This window comes from Sardina pilchardus, chromosome 16 (genome assembly GCF_963854185.1).
Source record: "Sardina pilchardus chromosome 16, fSarPil1.1, whole genome shotgun sequence".
NCBI lineage: Eukaryota > Metazoa > Chordata > Actinopteri > Clupeiformes > Clupeidae > Sardina > Sardina pilchardus.
In genome coordinates this window covers 31,423,578-31,448,918 of record NC_085009.1, presented here as the reverse complement: position 1 = coordinate 31,448,918, position 25,341 = coordinate 31,423,578, and the positions used below count along the sequence as shown (strand labels likewise).

At 45.1% G+C, this 25,341-nt stretch overlaps 2 protein-coding genes across 2 annotated transcripts; both read left to right on the top strand.

Moving 5' to 3' along the window:
• Positions 1-8,665: 8,665 nt before the first annotated feature.
• trmt10a (tRNA methyltransferase 10A) lies at positions 8,666-16,523 on the top strand. Its single transcript, XM_062516509.1, has 8 exons — positions 8,666-8,748; positions 9,235-9,415; positions 10,331-10,493; positions 11,145-11,216; positions 11,501-11,575; positions 14,418-14,567; positions 15,683-15,788; positions 15,987-16,523. The coding sequence occupies exons 2-8, from the start codon at positions 9,249-9,251 to the stop codon at positions 16,283-16,285; spliced, it is 1,032 nt and encodes a 343-aa protein (XP_062372493.1). The 5' UTR covers positions 8,666-8,748; positions 9,235-9,248; the 3' UTR covers positions 16,286-16,523.
• A 6,457-nt stretch (positions 16,524-22,980) lies between these two features.
• Positions 22,981-25,112, top strand: LOC134059650 (spermatogenesis associated 6-like protein). The gene is made up of 5 exons (XM_062516094.1): positions 22,981-23,129; positions 23,607-23,744; positions 24,162-24,210; positions 24,417-24,458; positions 24,967-25,112. Exons 1-5 carry the CDS (start codon positions 23,082-23,084, stop codon positions 25,110-25,112), a joined length of 423 nt encoding a protein of 140 aa, XP_062372078.1. The 5' UTR covers positions 22,981-23,081.
• The last annotated feature ends 229 nt before the right edge of the window (positions 25,113-25,341 follow it).

Genomic DNA, 25,341 nt, shown 5'->3' with positions numbered 1-25,341 from the left:
ACATGCATTCTTTAAAATGTCATCATTTAGTCAGATTAAATGATTAAATGAAATGATAATTAGTTCAAATGAAGTTAATATATAATATGAATTTGAATGTATAATATATATTTTCTATAGGAATAAGAGATTTAACTGTGTACACAAGTTAGATAAATGTGGCGATGGTCCACATAAGCTGAGATTGATACTTACATGAACATGCTGCTTACGGATGCCTCCGCTTCATCCACAATGGGACTTCCTGTGCCCACTCTCCTCCAATCAAAAGGCTCCACCGTGGGGATGTGTATCCTATTCAGCTACACAGGCACAGCTGATCTCAATGCAACACAAAGATAATCATAATCAGCATAACACGAGTATTGGTGTGACTATGCTGGAGTCTGTATAGTTGGGGGGTCCGCTCGGGGGGGTGGACAACTTTTCTGTGAAAAACGTGTGTAAAAAGGAGCCTCTTCTTTGACTGGAGAAGAGGACTTGTTCAGAGAGAGAGAGAGAGAGAGAGAGAGAGAGAGAGGGATCAGAAGGATTCAGTTATGTTGTCATGAGGGGTAACAGAACGTGGGAAGGAAGGGCAGAAGATACTGGGGCAGGACGGGGCAAGTGGCAAAAGAGGGACTAGGCGGCCATCTTGGGTTTGGGCACTCCCTTTGTCCTCCTCGTCCCATCCGGCTTCAGTAAGGGCACATCTCAGGCTCGCGTCCGGGCCTCGTCTGGGCCTCGTCTGGCCCGCTTCTGCGTCTGAGAGCACAGCGTGTGTGACTCCAGTGGGCACTGGTAAGTCTGAGGAAGAGAAGGAAGCAGGAGGACAAAGTGTGTGTGAGGACGAGATCAGTGCTCTGAATGCTGGAGGACTCGCGTGTGTGTGTGAGGACAAGATCAGTGTTTGTTTCAGGTGAATGAGTGAGTGTGTGATGTCATTGTGAATACTGTTGAATAAACGCACCTTTTTTGCAGACGTGATGACTCTCTTTGGCTTTGTTCAAGAATACATAGCACACACACACACACACACTTTGTTCAAGAACAAATAAAATAGACATAAAAAGTTATCCATCATGTGCATTGGTTCTCACTCAAGAAATAGGTCAGTGTTGTTGATGGTAGGATTAGTCCCTATAGCTTCATGTGTTAGTCATTGATCAGAAAGCCATTAGTCTCTGCTAGTGAACATGTCTTAAATGTTTGATTTCACTGTATGGACAGCATCAGCTACATTTCCCCTTCTGCAGGAGAAAGTGTGCATGCTATCTCTTATTAAAAAATGGAAAAAAGTAATGATAAAGCACATGGACTTGTTTACAATGTAGCGAAACGGTTAGCACAAGTTCAGCAGAACAATGTGGATGCTACAAGGAAAGAAACAATTAAAACGAGTTTCCTGTTCCTCATACAGTATCTCTTACCAGGACGGTAAGTCCCAATGTTGCAAGGTTGGTTTTCGCCCTGGGGACTCTAGGGAGAGTGGAGAAGGTCACCATTTCCACCGGAACCGATCCTTTAATCAAACAAATGATTTCTAAACGGGTTTATTAAGTTGAAATAGTTGCCAAGTTCTCCTTTAATGTGAGAAGTGAGGGAGGTGTTGGGCATTATGGGCATTATGGTGAAGCCTTTAATGTGAGAAGTGAGGGAGGTGTTGGGCATTATGGTGAAGCATCCCCTTTAATGTGAGAAGTGAGGGAGGTGTTGGGCATTATGGGCATATGGTGAAGCATCCCCTTTAATGTGAGAAGTGAGGGAGGTGTTGGGCATTATGGGCATATGGTGAAGCCTTTAATGTGAGAAGTGAGGGAGGTGTTGGGCATTATGGTGAAGCATCCCCTTTAATGTGAGAAGTGAGGGAGGTGTTGGGCATTATGGGCATATGGTGAAGCATCCCCTTTAATGTGAGAAGTGAGGGAGGTGTTGGGCATTATGGGCATAATGGTGAAGCCTTTAATGTGAGAAGTGAGGGAGGTGTTGGGCATTATGGGCATATGGTGAAGCATCCCCTTTAATGTGAGAAGTGAGGGAGGTGTTGGGCATTATGGGCATTATGGTGAAGCATCCCCTTTAATGTGAGAAGTGAGGGAGGTGTTGGGCATTATGGGCATATGGTGAAGCCTTTAATGTGAGAAGTGAGGGAGGTGTTGGGCATTATGGGCATATGGTGAAGCATCCTGCCTGCCGCCCCAGAGGGGCATTTGGGTTGGCAGCTGCTCGCTCAGATGGTGCCCACCCTCTATAACCCCCCAGCGTGTGTGTGTGTGTGTGTGTGTGTGTGTGTGTGTGTGTGTGTGTGTGTGTGTGTGTGTGTGGTGTGTGTGTGTGTGTGTGTGTGTGTGTGTTTGTATGTGTGTGTGTGTGTGTGTGTGTGTGTGTGTGTGTGTGTGTTTGCCAACAAGACCCTGCTGCCTAATGGGGAGCTAAGTGTGTTATTTTTAAACGCCGCTGCTCGCGCCAGCCCTCTTAAGCATTTCCGCCGAGGCTATCTCAGCAGGCCGCCGCCCGCCGCTTAGTCAGGGCTCGCTAGGGGATGAACGAGGGATGAAGAGAGGAGACCAGAGGAGAGGTGTGAGCAGCCGTGAGGCCAAGCGCAGGGCTAAGGGCTGGAACTCTCACGTTAATAGTCTCAGGGCTGGAACTCTCACGTTAATAGTCTCAGAGCTGGAACTCTCACGTTAATAGTCTCAGAGCTGGAACTCTCACGTTAATAGTCTCAGAGCTGGAACTCTCACGTTAATAGTCTCAGAGCTGGAACTCTCACGTTAATATGAGTCTCAGAGCTGGAACTCTCACGGTAATAGTCTCAGGGCTGGAACTCTCACGTTAATAGTCTCAGGGCTGGAACTCTCACGTTAATAGTCTCAGGGCTGGAACTCTCACATTAATATGAGTCTCAGGGCTGGAACTCCCACGTTAATAGTCTCAGGGCTGGAACTCCCACGGTAATAGTTTCTCATGTAAATAGTCTCTCATGTAAATGGAACTCTCACGTTAATATGAGTCCAGAGGGTCAGGGCTGGAACTCTCACATTAATATGAGTCTCAGGGCTGGAACTCACGTAAATAGTCTCTCACGTAAATAGTCTCTCACATAAATGGAACTCTCATGTTAATATGAGTCTAGCGGGTCAGGGCTGGAACTCTCACAGTGATGTCGAGAGTCTCAGGGTGATAATGTGAAAGCTAAAACCCTATTACACAACCACACAGTAAAGCACAGAGACATGGGTCATGGGTCTCGGCTCCGCTGGTCAGAGCTGAGCCTGGACTCTCCAAGGGTTGGACAGGCCACCCCAACTGGCTTTGGGGAGATTCAGCAGCAGCCACTGCAATGTACTGTAGGTTCCTACAAAAGGAGTGTGTTAGTAGAGGAACTTGACACCTTCATCAAGGACTTTCTGCTGGCATAATGACTATACGATAGCTGTAGCTATCAGATATAGGTTTGCCAGAGCCAAAAGTTGTGTGTGTGTGTGTGTGTGTGTGTGTGTGTGTGTGAGTGTATGTGTGTGTGTGTGTGTTTGCATACTTTACCCACAGTAGAAGTAAGAGAGACGGGTCACACAGCAGAAATACACCCCAGCGCAAGAGTGTCCACTTCAGGCTGATGCCACACAGCTCCTGGGCGAGAGCTCGATAACGGCCAGCGTCGTCACGTCACGGAACAGCAACCGAGTCATCTGGAAGACATGTGGAGAAGCCTAGTCATGTGGAGAGAGAAGCCTAGTCATGTGGAGAAGCCTAGTCATGTGGAGAGAGAAGCCTAGACATGTGGAGAAGCCTAGTCATGTCCAGCTGCCCAGTACTGTTTCAGATAACCCCTCTCAAGGGAGCAGCCATGTTAATCAATCTCAGCACTCACTCCGTAGCTCTCTAACCTACTCAGTTCCACTCATACTGCCTGTTGTGGTCAGGCTTACCTAATACAGTAATTTAACAGAGTAAACATTGAATTATAAAGGCTATCTCTACAGGCCATTTCCCACATCCAACTAACATTAGACACGTCAATGCATTATTGCCATTATACTATCATGGGGAACAAACAGTGTGGTAACAAAGCTTATATTAACATTACTAGCATTAAACTAACACTGACCATCTTAGTGTAGCGCAAACATAAAACAAACATTAAACACCTTAGTTTACAAATACTAAGCTAACATTACTGTAGCATGGAACACTAATGTGTACAGACAAACCAATATCCAATGCGTACAAGCAAACAAACCTATTACAAAACCTATAAATAAACACTATTGTGTACAAACAAACACTATTGCATACAAACAAACACTATTGTGCACAAACAAACACTATTGTGTACAAACAGACACTATTGTGTACAAACAGTATTGTGTAAACAAACACTATTGCATACAAACAAACACTGTTGTGTACAAACAAACACTATTGCACACAAACAAACACTATTGTGTACAAACAGACACTATTTTTTTTTATAATTCACAGTTTTTTATTTTAAAACATAGTGCAAAATGACAGTTACACTGGGTATTTAAGCCAATACCATAATACACTGTAGCAAGTAGCACTACATTATCACACAACACCAAAACAAAAACAAACAAACCATACACAACATAGCCGCACAGCAGGTTCCCTCTCTCCCCCTCTCCCCAACACACACCATAATACACACTGTTTAAGGTCAATTCTTATTACCCCTTATTTTCTACTGATCTCCATCTTTAATAAATGTCAGGAAACTACTCCACAAACAGACACTATTGTGTAAACAAACGCTATTGCATACAAACAAACACTTGCATACAAACAGACACTATTGTGTAAGCAAACACTATTGCATACAAACAAACACTATTGTGTACAAACAAACACTATTGCATACAAACAAACACTATTGCGTACAAACAAACACTATTGTGTACAAACAGACACTATTGTGTACAAACAGTATTGTGTAAACAAACGCTATTGCATGCAAACAAACACTATTGTGTACAAACACTGTTGAGTACAAACAAACACTATTGCATACAAGCAAACACTATTGTGTACAAACGGACACTATTGTGTACAAACAGACACTATAGTGTAAACAAACACTATTGCATACAAACAGACACTATTGTGTAAGCAAACGCTATTGCATACAAACAAACACTGTTGTGTACAAACAAACACTATTGTGTACAAACAGACACTATTGTGTACAAACACTATTGTGCTTAAACAAACGCTATTGCGTACAAACAAACACTGTTGTGTACAAACAGACACTATTGTGTACAAACAGTATTGTGTAAACAAACACTATTGCATACAAACAAACACTATTGTGTACAAACAGACACTATTGTGTACAAACAAACACTATTGCGTACAAACAAACACTATTGTGTACAAACAGACACCATTGTGTACAAACAGTATTGTGTAAACAAACGCTATTGCATACAAACACTATTGTATACAAACAGACACTATTGTGTACAAACACTATTGCGTACAAACAAACACTATTGTGTACAAACAGACACCATTGTGTACAAACAGTATTGTGTAAACAAACGCTATTGCATACAAACAAACACTATTGTGTACAAACAAACACTATTGCATACAAACAAACACTGTTGCATACAAACAAACACTATTGCATACAAACAAACACTATTGTGTACAAACAAACACTATTGCTTACAAACAAACACTGTTGTGTACAAACAAACACTATTGTGTACAAACAGACACTATTGTGTACAAACACTATTGTATAAACAAACGCTATTGCGTACAAACAAACACTGTTGTGTACAAACAGACACTATTGTGTACAAACAGTATTGTGTAAACAAACACTATTGCATACAAACAAACACTATTGTGTACAAACAGACACTATTGTGTACAAACACTATTGTGTATAAACAAACGCTATTGCGTACAAACAAACACTATTGTGTAAAAACAGACACTATTGTGTACAAACACTATTGTGTATAAATAAACACTATTCCGTACAAACAAACACTATTGTGTACAAACAAGCACTATTGCGTACAAACACTTGTGTACAAACAAACACTACTGCATACAAACAAACACTATTGTGTACAAACAAACACTAAACAAATTAGCATTTTGCTAGGTGTGTGCGGTATGCTCAGTTTGCGTAAATGTCAGGGATTGTTTCCGTGAGACACCAGCTGCTAGTGGAAAAGGACCAGGCTTGTCTCATGACCTCTCATGATGCTGTTTCAGTACATGGAATTATAACACACATTCTCCCTCTGACGAGCAGAACACATCAGACCAAATGAACTTCATTCCTCTGACAACATAACTGTCTCCCTTGAGGTGCAGCACACATCAGACCAAATGAACTTCATTCCTCTGACAACAGAACTGTCTCTCTTGACGAGCAGCACACATCAGACCAAATGAACTTCATTCCTCTGACAACATAACTGTCTCTCTTGAGGTGCTGTGCCACCTGCACTCCACGCCGCACGCCCTCACTTGGCCAGCAGTTGGCGCTGTGCTGCACAACTACAACACTACCACTGAGCCTGCCAACCAATCAGCGTCCTGCTCCCGTGTCTGTAGGCCACAGCCCTGTGTGTGTGTGTGTGTGTGTGTGTGTGTGTGTGTGTGTGTGTGTGTGTGTGTGTGTGTGTGTGTGTGTGTGTGTGTGTGTGTGTGTGTGCCGGACCGCAGCGATCCAGCGCCACATGTGTGTGTGTGTGTGTGTGTGTGTGTGTGTGTGTGTGTGTGTATGTGTGTGTGTGTGTGCCGGACCTCAGGGATCCAACACCATTAAAGTGTAAATAAAGCCGCTATGCTGGGCGCGCTCGTGAACCTGTCTCAGCCACTCCCCTCTCCGGCCAGGGAGTTTCCCTGCACCAACACCCGCCAGCGGGCAGCCCGTGCCATCACGCATCCGGCCCGGGCATGGCCTTGACGCGGGCCAGGCGAGGTCCAAGGCCGCCCGACAACCAGATGCTGACGCTGACGTCGCCGGGTCGGTACACCAGCTTTTACATGTATAGGATTTCTGGTGGTGACAGAGTTGGAGTGTGTCAGTTATGTTCACTGAAATAAAATGAAATAAAATAAAATAAAATAAAAGTTTTATGCAGCACTTGGAGATGCGTGGACGTTGAGGTGTTGAGGGTGTTTATGTCCTTGAGCCGCTCTGTTGACGCGCATCACTGTGCAGGCGCAAACGTTTCAGCATTTGTTCAGTCAATCAAAGTGCGACCCCTCGGGCCTGCAGTACAATCATAGTAACATATCACAAGGTGCTGGAATCATTCAAATAGGTTCTGGAACTCGAATCATTTATATAAATTCTATTAGTATTTCTGTAACAAATGGCGTACAGTATTTCTTATGGGCGTCTGTTTATAGAGATGTGACACTTAAGAGGTCATAGACATAAAGAAGAGGCTTTGATGCATAATGTGCTGCCCTCTACCCTTCGAGAGTGGAATTTCAATTAAACAAGACCACAGAGGAACAGGCCTAATCAGTGGCTATGAAGTTACAAGGAATGTATGTGACTTTTCAAAGGAGTAGATGAGTGAAGAATTTAGTAATTAATTGCAGGCACGTACCTGCAGTGTTTTGAAACTGGGAAATAAAATATTTTTGTAGAATAGAATAGAATTGCACTGATTTAAAGGGACACTTCACCGATTAGCATTAAGCTTAGTATCTTTAGAAAACCAGTCATGTTTTTGAATGGTCGTGCATTTGGAAGTTTGCCTTGTGATGGGAGAAATATGGATTTCAATGCTGGACTTCATCATTTTACATAGCCTAATTGAAAGCAGGAAGTCCTATTCAGTTTCATTTAAATCCGTATGTCTCCCATCTCAAGGCAAACTCATTCAAAAACATGACTGGTTTTCTAAAGATACAAAGCTTAAATGCTAATCGGAGAAGTGTCCCTTTAAGAATTGATTGATTTTAATGAATAGAATAGACTCTGGATTATGAAATAAAACATGCAACAGTCCCTTTCCTCTCTGTGAAGCCTATCGATACTGTACAAATAGTGTCTAGGAATGAAGCAAAGCTGTCCAGCCCCCCCCCCCCCCCACTCATGCCTCTAGGAAAATAAATACACACAAGCTGCGCTGGAATCTGGCACTGGCTCAGCGTCAGTGAGATATTGGACCCTCAGTCTGCCCCCATTACCATGGGCAGCGTGGAGGACGAGCGGAGAGACACTCTGGTGTGTGTGTGAGTGTGTGTGTGTGTGTGTGTGTGTGTGTGTGTGTGTGTGCAGAGAGAGTGCGCGAGAGGGACAGAGAGAGAGAGAGACATTCTGTCAATGTGTGTGTGTGTGTGTGTGTGTGTGTGTGTGTGTGTGTGTAGAGAGAGAGAGAGAGAGAGTATGTGAGAGAAGAGTGAGTGGCAAATAATTTGTGGAATATTTGTAAGTGTGTGCATATTTAATATTGGCAACATATAGGCCTACAAATTATTTTCCAAGTTGCAATGCATTTTCACAGTTTCAAGTCATGATACACATACAAAACTGAGTCAATTGGATTCCACAACAAGCTACTGAGGCAGGTTTAAGACTCAAACTAAAGACAGCTTTAATCCTTAACTGGCGGATACACACCTCGAAGTCCCTTCGAAGTTCCTCACAATCATGGCTGAACGTTTAGAACCTTTCTTGTCCAATACTCTCGGCGCAGTTTGATGACGCAATTTCTGGGACACGTGAATTGGTATGGCAAGGCTGCAAGAAACAAGGTAGCTAAACCTTTCAAACATATCCTTGTTGTTATTGGTGTGAAGATAAACCCACTTAATAGACGAACATTAGAGCATTTCAGTCCCGAATTTTTCAAACTGGATGTCATAATGCATAATAATAATGTAAACTTGCAACAGCTTTCATAGCAAGTAGCCTAAGTGAGAAAGTAACTAACTTAGCCAGCAACTAGCTAACGTTAACTTGTGGGAATATATCAGCGCTATGGACATGATTTAGACATTGCACTGTACAAAATCTAATGCTAATCGTGTTGTTGTGGTCCGCGATGGGTGGACGGTGTCTGAAATGGTGGCATGTAGCCTACGTTTATTTATCAGTTCAGCAGTTTTCAGATTGAATAGGTTAGCGTTAAATACCCCTTTTAAGTTTGATATAACTTATTTACAAAATGACTATTTTCGTTCACCATATGTCCTCCGAAACTATTGCTGCACGTCTGAGCCTGATTCATAACCCCTCAGTTGACAGGAAGAGAATGTCTGGCGATACACAGAAAGAATGCAGTTCCGCCGTGTCGGACTCCAACGAGGTCTCCGACAGCAAGCCGGACAGCCCGGCCGGAGGACCTGAAGCCCTGTCCAAACGGCAGCGGAAGCGGCTGGCCAAAGCGCAGCAGTGGGAGGAACAGCGAGATCTCCGCAAGTAATAACTAGTAGTCTAGTCCTGCTGTCTTTCTGAGGTCCTGCTGTTTAGCTGTCTGTCTGTGCTCTAGAATAGTCCTGCTGTCTGTCTGTGCTTTAGAATAGTTCTTCTGTCTGTGCTCTACAGTCCTGCTGTCTGTGCTCTAGAATAGTCCTGCTGTCTGTCTGTGCTCTAGAATAGTCCTGCTGTCTGTCTGTGCTCTAGAATAGTCCTGCTTCCTGTCTGTACTCTACAGTTCATGTCTGTCTGTGCTCTACAGTAGTCCTGCTGTCTGTGCTCTAGAATAGTCCTGCTGTCTGTGCTCTACAGTCCTGCTGTCTGTCTGTGCTCTACAGTAGTCCTGCTGTCTGTACTCTACAGTTCATGTCTGTCTGTGCTCTACAGTAGTCCTGCTGTCTGTACTCTACAGTAGTCCTGCTGTCTGTGCTCTACAGTCCTGCTGTCTGTCTGTGCTCTACAGTAGTCCTGCTGTCTGTACTCTACAGTAGTCCTGCTGTCTGTGCTCTACAGTAGTCCTGCTGTCTGTGCTCTAGAATAGTCCTGCTGTCTGTCTGTGCTCTAGAATAGTCCTGCTGTCTGTCTGTGCTCCTGAATGTCAAAGGGAGTGCGGTTGGGTGCTGTTGTTCCGCGTGTGTTATGCCTTTAATGTCTCCTTATGCAGAATACACACTCACACACACACACACACACACACACTCAAAGACAGTCAGATGAGATGACTCTTCATATCTATTATTAATATTATATATTTATTACGCATGCTCACCATCATGCAGTCAAGTAGCAAGTTTACTTCATGTGTTCACCTGTGTGTGTGTGTGTGTGTGTGTGTGTGTGTGTGTGTGTGTGTGTGTGTGTGTGTGTGTGTGTGTGTGTGTGTGTGTGTGTGTGTGTGTGTGTGTGTGTGTGTGTTAGGCAGAAGCGTAAGGAGCGGAAGCAGAAGAAACGAGAGGAGCGGAACACGCAGGGCGACGAGGGGGCGGAGTTTACAAACAGGAAGCGCCAACGCAGAGAGGCGGAGCCAAGCTCCCTCAGACTGGTAGTGGACTGCAGCTTCGACAGCCTCATGGTGCTCAAGGTAACCACACACACACACACACACACACACACACACACACACACACACACACACACACATGCACATGCACACATACCCACACACACCAAGCTCCCTCAGACTGGTAGTGGACTGCAGCTTCGACAGCCTCATGGTGCTCAAGGTAACCACGCACACACACACACACACACACACATGCACACATACCCACACACACCAAGCTCCCTCAGACTGGTAGTGGACTGCAGCTTCGACAGCCTCATGGTGCTTAAGGTAAACACACACACACACACACACACACACACACACACACACACACATACACATACACAAGCTCCCTGCTGGTGGAGAACTGCAGCCTCATGGTCTTCAAGGTGAAAAAGGACACACAAATAGCGTACCCACACAGCCCTGCAAATGCAACACACACACAGATGCACCTCTCGCCTCTCACATGGACCACACAAGCCTTGCTCATAAAGACACGATATACACACACAAACTCACCTACATGCCGTGCACACGCCACACACACACACCTACATGCTGTGCACACCCAACACACACATGAACACACACCTACATGCTGTGCACACCCCATACACACATGAACACACACCTACATGCTGTGCACACCCCACACACACACTCTTTTGTGTTTGCGTGTTACAGGATGTGCGGAAGCTCCATAAGCAGATTCAGAGGTGTTACGCTGAGAACAGACGCGCGGCTCACCCTGTACAGGTGAGCTCTGAGCTGTGTGTGTGTGTGTGTGTGTGTGTGTGTGTGTGTGTGTGTGTGTGTGTGTGTGTGTGTGTGTGTGTGTGTGTGTGTGTGTGTGTGTGTGTGTGTGTGTGTGTGTGTGTGTGTGTGTGTGTGTGTGTGTGTGTGTGTGTGTGTGTGCGTGTGTTTGTGTGTTTACAGTTCTACCTGTGTGTGTGTGTGTGTGTGTGTTTACAGTTGTACCTGTGTGTGTGTGTGTGTGTGTTTACAGTTGTACCTGTGTGTGTGTGTGTTTGTTTTTCCAGTTCTACCTGACCAGTCTGGGAGGACAGCTGAAGCAGAATATGGATGAGCGAGATAAAGGCTGGGTCAACTGGAAGGTACGAGACCTTCAACCAAAACATGCTCCCTATACACTAAAACTTAAACACAGACATATAGACATGCTCCCTATACACTAAAACATAAACACCACCATATAGACATGACCCCTATACACTAAAGCATAAACACCACCATGTTTATCAACTCCGCTGATAAACTGTCGCTCTGTACACACTTTAACACTTTAACTCCGCTGATAAACTGTCGCTCTGTACACACTTTAACACTTTAACTCCGCTGATAAACTGTCGCTCTGTACACACTCTAGCACTTTAACTCCGCTGATAAACTGTCGCTCTGTACACACTTTAACTCCGCTGATAAACTGTCGCTCTGTACACACTTTAACACTTTAACTCCGCGCTGATAAACTGTCGCTCTGTACACACTTTAACACTTTAACTCCGCTGATAAACTGTCGCTCTGTACACACTTTAACTCCGCTGATAAACTGTCGCTCTGTACACACTTTAACTCCGCTGATAAACTGTCGCTCTGTACACACTTTAACTCCGCTGATAAACTGTTGCTCTGTACGCACTCCAGCACTTTGAGACTGTTGAGTAGTACATGAACAATAAGGGTGCATTAGTGTTCTAATCACTTCTTATCAGCATCATACAGTATGTCTATGAGATGACTAAGCATAGGTGAAGTGTTAACCATCTCCGTCTACATTGGCTCTTTTGTAAACGATCTCCGTCTTCATTGGCTCTTTTGTAAGTTTTCTCAAACGTTTTGCATCCATACTAGAACACTGAAATGCCACAGAGGTGTTCTGTTGTTGGTGATCTTACTTTTATCGGTGGCGTGGGAACTGCACGTTATCGTGTCTGAAGCTCTCCTCTTTGCTGTTTAATGTGGACGGAAGGGCGAAATGGCTTCATATTACCTTATATTTACGTTGTTTATTGTATGTAGACGGAAGGGCGAAATCGCTTCATAATAACTTATGTTCACAATGTTTATTGTATGTAGATGGAAGGGCGAAATGGCTTCATAATACCTTATATTTACCCTGTTTATTGTGCTGTATGTAGACGGAAGGGTGAAATCACTTCATAATACCTTATATTTACGTTGTTTATTGTATGTAGACGGAAGGGCGAAATCGCTTCATAATACCTTATATTTACGTTGTTTATTGTACTGTATGTGCACGGAAGGGCAAAATGGCTTCATAATACCTTATATTTACAGGGCTTAATGTGGACAGGGCCTCATGTAGACAAGTAGCCAAATCACAGCGTAGCCAAATCACAGCTGTAGAACGTTGTGTAGTTGATTGATAATTACTGCGTTGTGGGGCCATGGTGTGTGTGTGTGTGTGTGTGTGTGTGTGTGTGTGTGTGTGTGTGTGTGTGTGTGTGTGTGTGTGTGTGTGTGTGTGTGTGTGTGTGTGTGTGTGTGTGTGTGTGTGTGTGTGTGTGTGTGTGTGTGTGTGTGTGTGTGTGTGTGTGTGTGTGTGTGTAGGTGAGTGCGTTGTGGGGCTGTGTTGTGTGTGTGTGTGTGTGTATGTAGGTGAGTGCGTTGTGGGGCCGTGTTGTGTGTGTGTGTGTGTACTGTAGGTGATTGATAATGAGTGTGTTATGGGGGCAGTGTTGTATGTCAGTGGCAGTGCTGAGCGTTCCATGTGGTCAGGGGTTTGACCTTCTCCGTGTCACCCTGTACTGGGCTTTCCCTTCTTAAGCCCGGCCTGCTCAGTACTTCAGTAATCCCTCCGCGGATCCCATGGCCCGGTGGAACCGGATCTGATGGCCGTTTGTGGGGCCATGTTGTGTGTGTGTGTGTGTGTACTGTGTAGGTGTGTGTGTGTGTGTGTGTGTGTGTAGGTGAGTGCGTTGTTGGGCCGTGTTGTGTGTGTGTGTGTGTGTGTGTAGGTGATTGATATTGAGTGCTTGAGTAATCCCTCCGCGGATCTCATGGCCCAGTGGAACCGGATCCCATGGCCCAGTGGAACCGGATCCGGTGGCCGTTTTCCGTGTGGTTTTACGCGGGCAGGTGCTTTTCCCCACCTCACACGTTTGGGAGCGCTGACCGGTCCGTGATGTCATCGTGTGCTAATTAACGGGCAGAATGGATGCCGTTTGGCGCCTGCACAGTGACTCGTATAGCTGCGGTGTGATACCCTGCCCCACGGCCTGATCCGTAACCACGGACACCAGGGTTGTGTGTCACGGACAGAGGTGGATTAAGTGTACACTGCAAGAAATAAAATGTAACGGAGTTATTAATGTGACATCAAGATCAAGACCTAACCGAGTATTATTAATCTTACAGTACCTGAAGATCAAAACCTAACCGAGTATTAATAATCTTACAGTACATGAAGATCAAAACCTAACCTAGTATTATCAATCTTACAGTACATGAAGATCAAAACCTAACCTAGTGTTGTTAATCTTACAGTACATGAAGATCAAAACCTAACCTAGTGTTTTAATGTGACATCAAGATCAAAACCTAACCCAGTATTATCAATCTTACAGTACATGAAGATCAAAACCTAACCGAGTGTGTGACATCAATTTGGAGTTAAGTTTAGGATGAAGAGGCTTCCCTAGGAGTCTTTCCAAGACATTTGCTTAATGCACTGGCATACAAATTTGCTTGTTTTCTTCTTAAAATAAGTCAAACTCTTCTTCAATTAAATCAAATGATGTTACGAGAAAGAGCTAGGTAAGCCTCTTTATCCTGAAAAGAATAGCAACTAGATTTTTTTGATCTTGATATACGATGAACAACATTTAGTGATATTTAATTATTGAAGTACTTTTTGCAGTGTAGGTGTTGAATAGAAGAGAAGATAACATATCCCCCCCCCCCCCCCCCCCTCAGGACATCAGTGTGAAGCTGGAGCACTTCCAGGAAGTGATGCGTAAGGAGGACCTGGTCTACCTGACCTCGGACTCGTCCAACGTGCTGAAGGAACTGGACGAGTCCAAAGCGTACATCATCGGAGGCCTCGTGGACCACAACCATCACAAGGTCAGACAACACACACACACACACACACACACACACACACACACACACACACACACACACACACACACACCATAACCATGCTAAGCACAACTGGGTCAGCACACCTACTGTAGATACTGTATAACCAGATCAACATCAGACACAAGCACTAACACAATGGCACATTCAGCCAGCAGAAGGTTTAAGACCACCACAACCACAGATAAACTCCAGCAGAAGGTTTAAGACCACCACAACCACAGATAAACTCCAGCAGAAGGTTTAAGACCACCACAACCACAGATCAACTCCAGCAGAAGGTTTAAGACCACCACAACCACAGATAAACTCCAGCAGAAGGTTTAAGACCACCACAATCACAGATCAACTCCAGCAGAAGGATTAAGACTACCACAACCACAGATAAACTCTAGCAGAAGGTTTAAGACCACCACAACCACAGATAAACTCTAGCAGAAGGTTTAAGACCACCACAACCACAGATAAACTCTAGCAGAAGGTTTAAGACTACCACAACCACAGATAAACTCCAGCAGAAGGTTTAAGACTACCACAACCACAGATAAACTCTAGCAGAAGGATTAAGACCACCACAACCACAGATCAACTCCAGCAGAAGGTTTAAGACCACCACAACCACAGATAAACTCCAGCAGAAGGTTTAAGACCACCACAACCACAGATAAACTCCAGCAGAAGGTTTAAGACTACCACAACCACAGATAAACTCTAGCAGAAGGATTAAGACCACCACAACCGCAGATAAACTCTAGCAGAAGGTTTAAGACCACCACAACCACAGATCAACTCCAGCAGAAGGTTTAAGACCACCACAACCACAGATAAACTCTAGCAGAAGGTTTAAGACCACAGATAAACTCCATGTCGAGGTCAAACACAGCTTCCACTAGGAGAACCTGGTATAGTATGAATATATGCATATTTGAACCAATAAGAAGAGGCTTTTTGTGTGTGTGTGTGTGTGTGTGTGTGTGTGTGTGTGTGTGTGTGTGTGTGTGTGTGTGTGTGTGTGTGTGTGTGTGTGTGTGTGTGTGTGTGTGTGTGTGTGTGTGTGTGTGTGTGTGTGTGTGTGTGTGTGTGCGCGCGCGCTACAGGGGATCACCTTTGAGCGTGCTCAGGAACTTGGAATTGACCACGCTCAGCTCCCATTGGGGGACTTCGTCAAGATGAACAGCCGCAAAGTACTCGCTGTCAACCATGGTGAGGAACACACACACACACACACACACACAGAGGAACCTTTTCATGAAACTTTTAGAATATTTCCGATTGTTTATAAATGACATATATTTTGTGTATTGTATATATTTTATGTATTTTCATACCAAGAGAGATGAACAAACATAAACAAAGTGTGTGTGTGTGTGTGTGTGTGTGTGTGTGTGTGTGTGTGTGTAGTGTTTGAGATCATGCTGGCGTACCTGGAGAAACGTGACTGGCGAGATGCCTTCTTTACGGTCCTCCCCCAACGAAAGGGGGCGGTGCCTATGGACGAGGAGGGACTGGACAGTGATGAGGACACGCCCCCTAAGCACACAGACCAGGAGGAAGAGGAAGGCAGCTCTGATGGACACTCAGCAGAACCAATCAAGCGGAAGGATGGAGACGCCCAGGACCAATCAGACGGCAAACAGAAAAAGACGGACACCTCGGTCAGCCAATCAGAAGACAAGCCTCAGGAACAGACTGCTGCCTAGACCGGATGACTGTTCATTTGTTGTTTTGAGTTTATTGATGAACATGAAGCCTTTGAGGCGTGATGTGGCGTTTCTAAGTTGCCTGACGTCTCCCGGGGGAGTGTGACAGTCCTGTAGTTTCAGCTCATGCTTGTGTGTGTGGAGTGCATTTGGTCTTCAGGCGTACTTACTTACATTAAGTAAAGAAACTTGTGGTGAATTATGTTTTCATTGAAATGTTTTTATTTGATTTCTCATTAAAAAAAAAAAAAAAAGACATTTTCAGTTAATTCCTCTCACTCACAAATGTGTCTGTTCACCTTTGCTCTCTGTCAAGAAACCGTGATGATGTCACAGGTAGGTTTCTGTGTGCTCTGTACAGTCCCTGGAAACCTATTCGACCCCCGTGCAGGGCTGTGTGTTGGTATGCTCCACTCAGTACCAAGGCTGGTTGGTGTGCTCCCCCCTGTGCAGGGCTGTGTGTTGGTATGCTCCACTCGGCGTGAGCATATGGGCTGTGTCCAGAAGTCAAGTGTGCACGCTGGGCAGTGTGCATTTTCCGGAAGTTACGTCAGAATAGACTGTCCGAAAGTCAAGCGCTCTCACTAGTGGGTACTTCGTTTGGCGTGATTTCCAAGCGTGCATCGATGCATCTTTTTTGGCCTCAGATATCCCATAATCCATTGCGCAGCGCAGGTCAAGCTCCACACGTCATGCAAATCGTCAACACACCCCCCTCCCCGAGTCAGGTGACGCCAACTAGTTAGTGCTGTCCAAATGTAGGTAGGGACGCACACTGAGGAGCAAGCTAACTAATACGCTACTGGGAAGAAGGTACTACCCAGCGTGCACGCTTGACTTCTGGACACAGCCATGATCTGGCCACTGCGGTGACTTATGGCCGGGGCATGTGCTACGCAGGCTGCTATGGGTGCAGGTTGCTATGGTTGCAGGTTGTCAGGTGACTCGGGAGTTGCTAGGGTCTGCTTTCTCCGTAACCTCTGACCTCTGACCTCCTCACCTCCCCCTCGGGTCACAAGGCCTCACCAGCACCACAACATGTGGACCATCAGCAGGGCACGTTTAGACCTCTACAACATGTGGATTAGTTTAGACCGCTACAACATGTGGACCATCAGCAGGGCAGGTTTAGACCGCTACAACATGTGGATCATCAGCAGGGCACGTTTAGACTTCTACAACATGTGGATCATCAGCAGGGCACGTTTAGACTTCTACAACATGTGGATCATCAGCAGGGCACGTCTAGACCTCTACAACATGTGGATTAGTTTAGACCGCTACAACATGTGGATTAGTTTAGACCACTACAACATGTGAACCATCAGCAGGGCAGGTTTAGACCTCTACAACATGTGGATTAGTTTAGATCTCTACAACATGTGGACCATCAGCAGGGCAGGTTTAGACCTCTACAACATGTGGATTAGTTTAGACCGCTACAACATGTGGATTAGTTTAGACCGCTACAACATGTGGACCATCAGCAGGGCACGTTTAGACCGCTACAACATGTGGATTAGTTTAGACCGCTACAACATGTGGATTAGTTTAGACCGCTACAACATGTGGACCATCAGCAGGGCACGTTTAGACCGCTACAACATGTGGATTAGTTTAGACCGCTACAACATGTGGACCATCAGCAGGGCACGTTTAGACCTCTACAACATGTGGACCATCAGCAGGGCACATTTAGACTGCTACAACATGTGGATTAGTTTAGACCACTACAACATGTAAACCATCAGCAGGGCAGGTTTAGACCTCTACAACATGTGGATTAGTTTAGACCGCTACAACATGTGGACCATCAGCAGGGCACGTTTAGACCGCTACAACATGTGGATTAGTTTAGACCGCTACAACATGTGGACCATCAGCAGGGCACGTTTAGACCGCTACAACATGTGGATTAATTTAGACCGCTACAACATGTGGACCATCAGCAGGGCACGTTTAGACCTCTACAACATGTGGATTAGTTTAGACCGCTACAACATGTGGACCATCAGCAGGGCAGGTTTAGACCGCTACAACATGTGGATCATCAGCAGGGCACGTTTAGACTTCTACAACATGTGGATCATCAGCAGGGCACGTTTAGACTTCTACAACATGTGGATCATCAGCAGGGCACGTCTAGACCTCTACAACATGTGGATTAGTTTAGACCGCTACAACATGTGGATTAGTTTAGACCACTACAACATGTGAACCATCAGCAGGGCAGGTTTAGACCTCTACAACATGTGGATTAGTTTAGATCTCTACAACATGTGGACCATCAGCAGGGCAGGTTTAGACCTCTACAACATGTGGATTAGTTTAGACCGCTACAACATGTGGATTAGTTTAGACCGCTACAACATGTGGACCATCAGCAGGGCACGTTTAGACCGCTACAACATGTGGATTAGTTTAGACCGCTACAACATGTGGATTAGTTTAGACCGCTACAACATGTGGACCATCAGCAGGGCACGTTTAGACCGCTACAACATGTGGATTAGTTTAGACCGCTACAACATGTGGACCATCAGCAGGGCACGTTTAGACCTCTACAACATGTGGACCATCAGCAGGGCACATTTAGACTGCTACAACATGTGGATTAGTTTAGACCACTACAACATGTAAACCATCAGCAGGGCAGGTTTAGACCTCTACAACATGTGGATTAGTTTAGACCGCTACAACATGTGGACCATCGGCAGGGCACGTTTAGACCTCTACAACATGTGGATTAGTTTAGACCTCTACAACATGTGGACCATCAGCAGGGCACGTTTAGACCGCTACAACATGTGGATTAGTTTAGACCGCTACAACATGTGGACCATCAGCAGGGCACGTTTAGACCGCTACAACATGTGGATTAATTTAGACCGCTACAACATGTGGACCATCAGCAGGGCACGTTTAGACCGCTACAACATGTGGACCATCAGCAGGGCACGTTTAGACCGCTACAACATGTGGACCATCAGCAGGGCACGTTTAGACCGCTACAACATGTGGATTAGTTTAGACCGCTACAACATGTGGACCATCAGCAGGGCACGTTTAGACCGCTACAACATGTGGATTAATTTAGACCGCTACAACATGTGGACCATCAGCAGGGCACGTTTAGACCGCTACAACATGTGGACCATCAGCAGGGCACGTTTAGACCGCTACAACATGTGGACCATCAGCAGGGCACGTTTAGACCGCTACAACATGTGGATTAGTTTAGACCGCTACAACATGTGGATTAGTTTAGACCGCTACAACATGTGGACCATCAGCAGGGCACGTTTAGACCGCTACAACATGTGGATTAGTTTAGACCGCTACAACACGTGGATTAGTTTAGACCGCTACAACATGTGGACCATCAGCAGGGCACGTTTAGACATCTACAACATGTGGATTAGTTTAGACCGCTACAACATGTGGATTAGTTTAGACCGCTACAACATGTGGACCATCAGCAGGGCACGTTTAGACCGCTACAACATGTGGACCATCAGCAGAGCAGGTTTAGACCTCTACAACATGTGGACCATCAGCAGAGCAGGTTTAGACCTCTACAACATGTGGACCATCAGCAGAGCGCGTATAGACCTCTACAACATGTGGATTAGTTTAGACCTCTACAACATGTGGATTAATTTAGACCGCTACAACATGTGGACCATCAGCAGGGCACGTTTAGACCTCTACAACATGTGGACCATCAGCAGGGCAGGTTTAGACCTCTACAACATGTGGATTAGTTTAGACCGCTACAACAAGTGGATTAGTTTAGACCGCTACAACATGTGGACCATCAGCAGGGCACGTTTAGACCTCTACAACATGTGGATTAGTTTAGACCGCTACAACATGTGGATTAGTTTAGACCGCTACAACATGTGGACCATCAGCAGGGCACGTTTAGACCGCTACAACATGTGGACCATCAGCAGGGCACATTTAGACCTCTACAACATGTGGATTAGTTTAGACCGCTACAACATGTGGACCATCAGCAGGGCACGTTTAGACCGCTACAACATGTGGACCATCAGCAGAGCGCGTATAGACCTCTACAACATGTGGATTAGTTTAGACCGCTACAACATGTGGATTAGTTTAGACCGCTACAACATGTGGACCATCAGCAGGGCACGTTTAGACCGCTACAACATGTGGATTAGTTTAGACCGCTACAACATGTGGATTAGTTTAGACCGCTACAACATGTGGATCATCAGCAGGGCACGTTTAGACCTCTATAACAAGTGGATTAATTTAGACCTCTACAACATGTGGACCATCAGCAGAGCACGTTTAGACATCTACAACATGTGGATCATCAGCAGGGCACGTTTAGACTGCTACAACATGTGGATTAGTTTAGACCGCTACAACATGTGGATTAGTTTAGACCGCTACAACATGTGGACCATCAGTAGGGCACATTTAGACCTCTACAACATGTGGATTAGTTTAGACCGCTACAACGTGGATTAGTTTAGACCGCTACAACATGTGGATCATCAGCAGGGCACGTTTAGACCTCTACAACAAGTGGATTAGTTTAGACCGCTACAACATGTGGATTAGTTTAGACCGCTACAACATGTGGATCATCAGCAGGGCACGTTTAGACCTCTACAACATGTGGATTAGTTTAGACCTCTACAACATGTGGACCATCAGCAGGGCACGTTTAGACCTCTACAACATGTGGATTAGTTTAGATTGCTACAACATGTGGACCATCGGCAGGGCACATTTAGACTGCTACAACAAGTGGATTAGTTTAGACCACTACAACATGTGGATCATCGGCAGGGCACATTTAGACCGCTACAACAAGTGGACTGTCAGCAGGGCAGGTTTAGACCTCTACAACATGTGGATTAATTTTGACCACTTCAACATGTGGACCATCAGCAGGGCACATTTAGACAGCTACAACAAGTGGATTAGTTTAGACCACTATAACATGGATCATCGGCAGGGCACGTTTAGACTGCTAAAACTGGTGTGTGTGTGTGTGTGTGTGTGTGTGTGTGTGTGTGTGTGTGTGTGTGTGTGTGTGTGTGTGTGTGTGTGTGTGTGTGTGCGCGCGTGTGTGTGTGTGTGTGTGTGAGCTCTGGCTGGTGCTCCAGTCCTAATGGGTAAAGCAGAGGGCACGGTGGCACATCATCAGAGAGCTGCTTTACGGCCGTCGAGCCCCAGACAGCAGCTGAGCACCACTGGAGTCCTGCCTGCACTGGAGATCCATTACATGTGTTAATGTTGCTCACACACACACGTTTTAATGTTGCTCACACACACACGTTTTAATGTTGCTCACACACACATTACATGTTTTAATGTTACTCTCACACACACGTTTTAATGTTACTCACACACACATTACATGTGTTAATGTTGCTCTCACACACACGTTTTAATGTTACTCACACACACACACTACACGTTTTAATGTTACTCTCACACACATTAGGCCTACATGTTTTAATGTTACTCTCACACACACTACATGTTTTAATGTTACTCTCACACCAGCCGATTCACACTTTTACAAGCCATACTGCCCACAAAGGCCCGAAATTGAGTCAAGTGTGTGTGTGTGTGTGTGTCTGTCTGTTTGTGTCTTTGTCTGTGTCTGTGTCTGTGTCTGTGTCTGTGTCTGTGTCTGTGTCTGTGTCTGTGTGTGTGTGTGTGTGTGTGTCTGTCTGTGTCTGTGTGTCTGTGTCTATGTCTATGTCTATGTGTGTCCGTTTGTGTCCTTGTGTGTGTGTGTGTGTGTGTGTGTGTGTCTGTCTGTCTGTCTGTCTGTGCGTGTGCGTGTGCGTGTGCGTGTGCGTGTGCGTGTGCGTGTGCGTGCGTGTGTTTGTGCGTGTGTGTGTGCCTGTATCCATGGGTATTGAAGACATTTGAGACATTTCTCAGTTCTCAGTGCAGTTCCATGGAGGCCTGCAGTGTTCGCTGTTGACCGTGTCAGTGGTTTTCTCTTATGCCCTCTAGTGGAGGACAGTATGAAATAAACTTTCACTGTAGACTAGAGGGGAAAAATAAGTGTTTTTAACACCTCTGTCAAAGCATTGCAAGGATGTAAATGAATCAGTTCAGTAGGGTTTAGGTAGGCTAAAGTTGCTCCACGGTGGTCAACCCAGCTTACAAGAGACATAGGCTAACTCTAGAGTATTTTTAATATGCAACCCAGCTTACAAGAGGCTACCTCTAGAGTAGGCTATGTTTAATATGCAGCCCAGCTTACAAGAGACATAGGCTAACTCTAGAGTATTTTTAATATGCAACTCTGAAAACTATTAAGAGACCACTGCACATTTTCTGATGTCATTCTACTGTTGACATGATGGTCATATTCAAATGTGCAGTGCCCCCCCCCCCCCACCCCCCTCAGAGTTAGCCTATATCTATTATGCTGAAGATATATTCAATGCGGGGGAGAAGTCATATTTCCTGTTACTCCCATTAACTCAGCATCGAGTTTTGTTTTCGGTCACTGTCACTGAAGCGAGATACCAGAGACGCTTTAAAAAGACTTTGGAGATACTCACTCATCTCAGATCGGAACGAATGTTTCCTGGACTCCTAAACCCGCGGAAAGTTTTGTCTGTGGAATGTACGAAGCCATGGCAACGTGACGCTAACCCGAGTTTTGCTTGTGAGCTTGTGAGCTCTGACTTTGCCTTTGCCTCCGGCTTGTAAACTACAGGGTTGTAAGATAACATGTATGTAAGTGTAACATAAAAGTAAAGCACGGCTAAAGCTGAACGCAAGCAGGATGTCTCAGAAAGCCATGCAAGTTGTGGTGGAACTTCATCTCAGAGCGGTAAGGCGATTTCTGAATGTCAATTTGCTATCCAGTTAAAACACATGGTGGTGAGTTACAGTAGATATCTGTTTTTCGGGTGCTGCTCAAAATGCGTTTTGCCACAGGGCTATCTCCATTTCTGGAACATAGACTGTATAGAACTGGACAGTGTCTACAGTCTATGACAGTGGACGTTTATTTATCAACCATGCACTTTTATTGAGTTAGTTTTCCAGATAAATGGCTAATTATTTAAGTAAAGTATTTTCATGATTAAGCCTACAATTTACTCCAGATTCATCATCTTTGCTGCATTTGTACACCTGTTGCTAAAGACAAAAACCCCGTCACGTAACCAATAGCCTAATCTCTGTGAAGTGCAGCACAGGATTACCACTCTGATCGGCCACCTGCTAATACGAGAGTTGGTCTCCTGTGCAGACGAGACCATCGGCCATGCTGTAGCCTACTTTGCTTTGCTCTCACCTTTGACAGGTGACTTGTCCGGGGGTGCACCTGCAGGCTAAAGATGACGTCTACCTGAGCGTGTGCCTGATGAATCAGTACCGGCAGTCCGAGTGCCTACCTGCAGTCTTCCCCTTATTTTTACATGAGAAGATGAGGTTTGAAAAAGTGGGTTTGATTTGAGAAAAAACAATGAAGACAGACCAAAGAACACTAACTTGAAGTCTTTTCTTTGTGCAAACGAAAAACTCGCATTTTGCCACTTCCGTGTCTTCATCAGAGTTAAATTAGAAGTGTCAAAATGTTAGTCAGTGTTTATTTGTACTAAGACAGCAAGCTTAATCCTTGTGCTTTAGCCTGTCATCTCTGTCTGTATAGGCTTCACAGTATAGCCATCCTACCGCTGTGAAGCGCCTTATTTGGCAGTTTCAACTGGATGATGCTTGGAGTATCCTATTTTAACTATGTGCGTTTGTAGAAAGCTACGTTAGCCCAGTTTGTTGATGGACTCTGTCCTGTGTGTGTGTGTGTGTGTGTGTGTGTGTGTGTGTGTGTGTGTGTGTGTGTGTGTGTTTGAGTTATCAGGTCTTCTGGCATGCCTCAGACCCTGGAGCATTGGCTGACATTCTCGAGTGTAAGTGTCTCAGTGTTTTATGTCTCATATCATTGAGGTCTGTACAACATATATAACATATATCCTATAATCATATCAACATTAGAACCACTGCATTACAACATATATATAACAATTGACATTTGAATTGTGATGATTCTGTAATTATGTGCAGGTGAGAAAACAGTGATGTGTGATTGTTATCTTATTATTGTTATTATGTGCAGCTGAGATAGCCAAAGTGGAGCTGATTCAGCTGACTCCCCCAGGTAAAGAAAACACACACACACACACACACGCACACACACACACACACACACACACACACACACACACTCAGGGAATGATTATCGTTGGGCTGCAGTCTTTGTGTCTTTCAACTCTATGTTTGTGTGTGCACGATGTGCCTGTGTGTGTGTGTGTGTGTGTACGTGTACATTATTTTTTTTGTGTGTGTGTGTGTGTGTCCAGTGGGTGAGTCGCTGGCGTATACATTATGTTGCGTGTGTGTGTGTGTGTGTGTGTGTGTGTGTGTGTGTGTGTCTGTGTCTGTGTCTGTGTGTGTGTGTCTCCAGTGGGTGAGTCGCTGGCGTATACATTATGTTGTGTGTGTGTGTGTGTGTGTGTGTGTGTGTGTGTGTGTGTGTGTGTGTGTCCAGTGGGTGAGTTGCTGGCGTATACATTATGTTGTGTGTGTGTGTGTGTGTGTGTGTGTGTGTGTGTGTGTGTGTGTGTGTGTGTGTGTGTGTGTGTGTGTGTGTGTGTGTGTGTGTCCAGTGGGTGAGTCGCTGGCCAGTTTTGTGGAGGACGCGCGCAGCTTCCTGTATCCGGAGCCCAAGCTGGTTCCGCCCGCGGGGGGAGTGGACCGGGCCGTGCTCATGAGCCGAGGACCCGCCTTCCTGGTGAGGTCACAGCACCTTTGACCTTTGACCTCTGACCTTTAACCTCCTGGCCATAGCGCAGACAAAGAGTGTCTAGTAGTTACCAAGATGAATCATGAAGGGATTTGTCAATAGAACAAAATGGCACGTAGTCCAGACTGTCCATTACGTTAAATATAAATATTTTCTCTGAATAAGCAATACGAGAAGATAAATATAGTTTGTAAATATAATGTGTACTATTCTATTGTCATTGGCCCAATCCCAATGT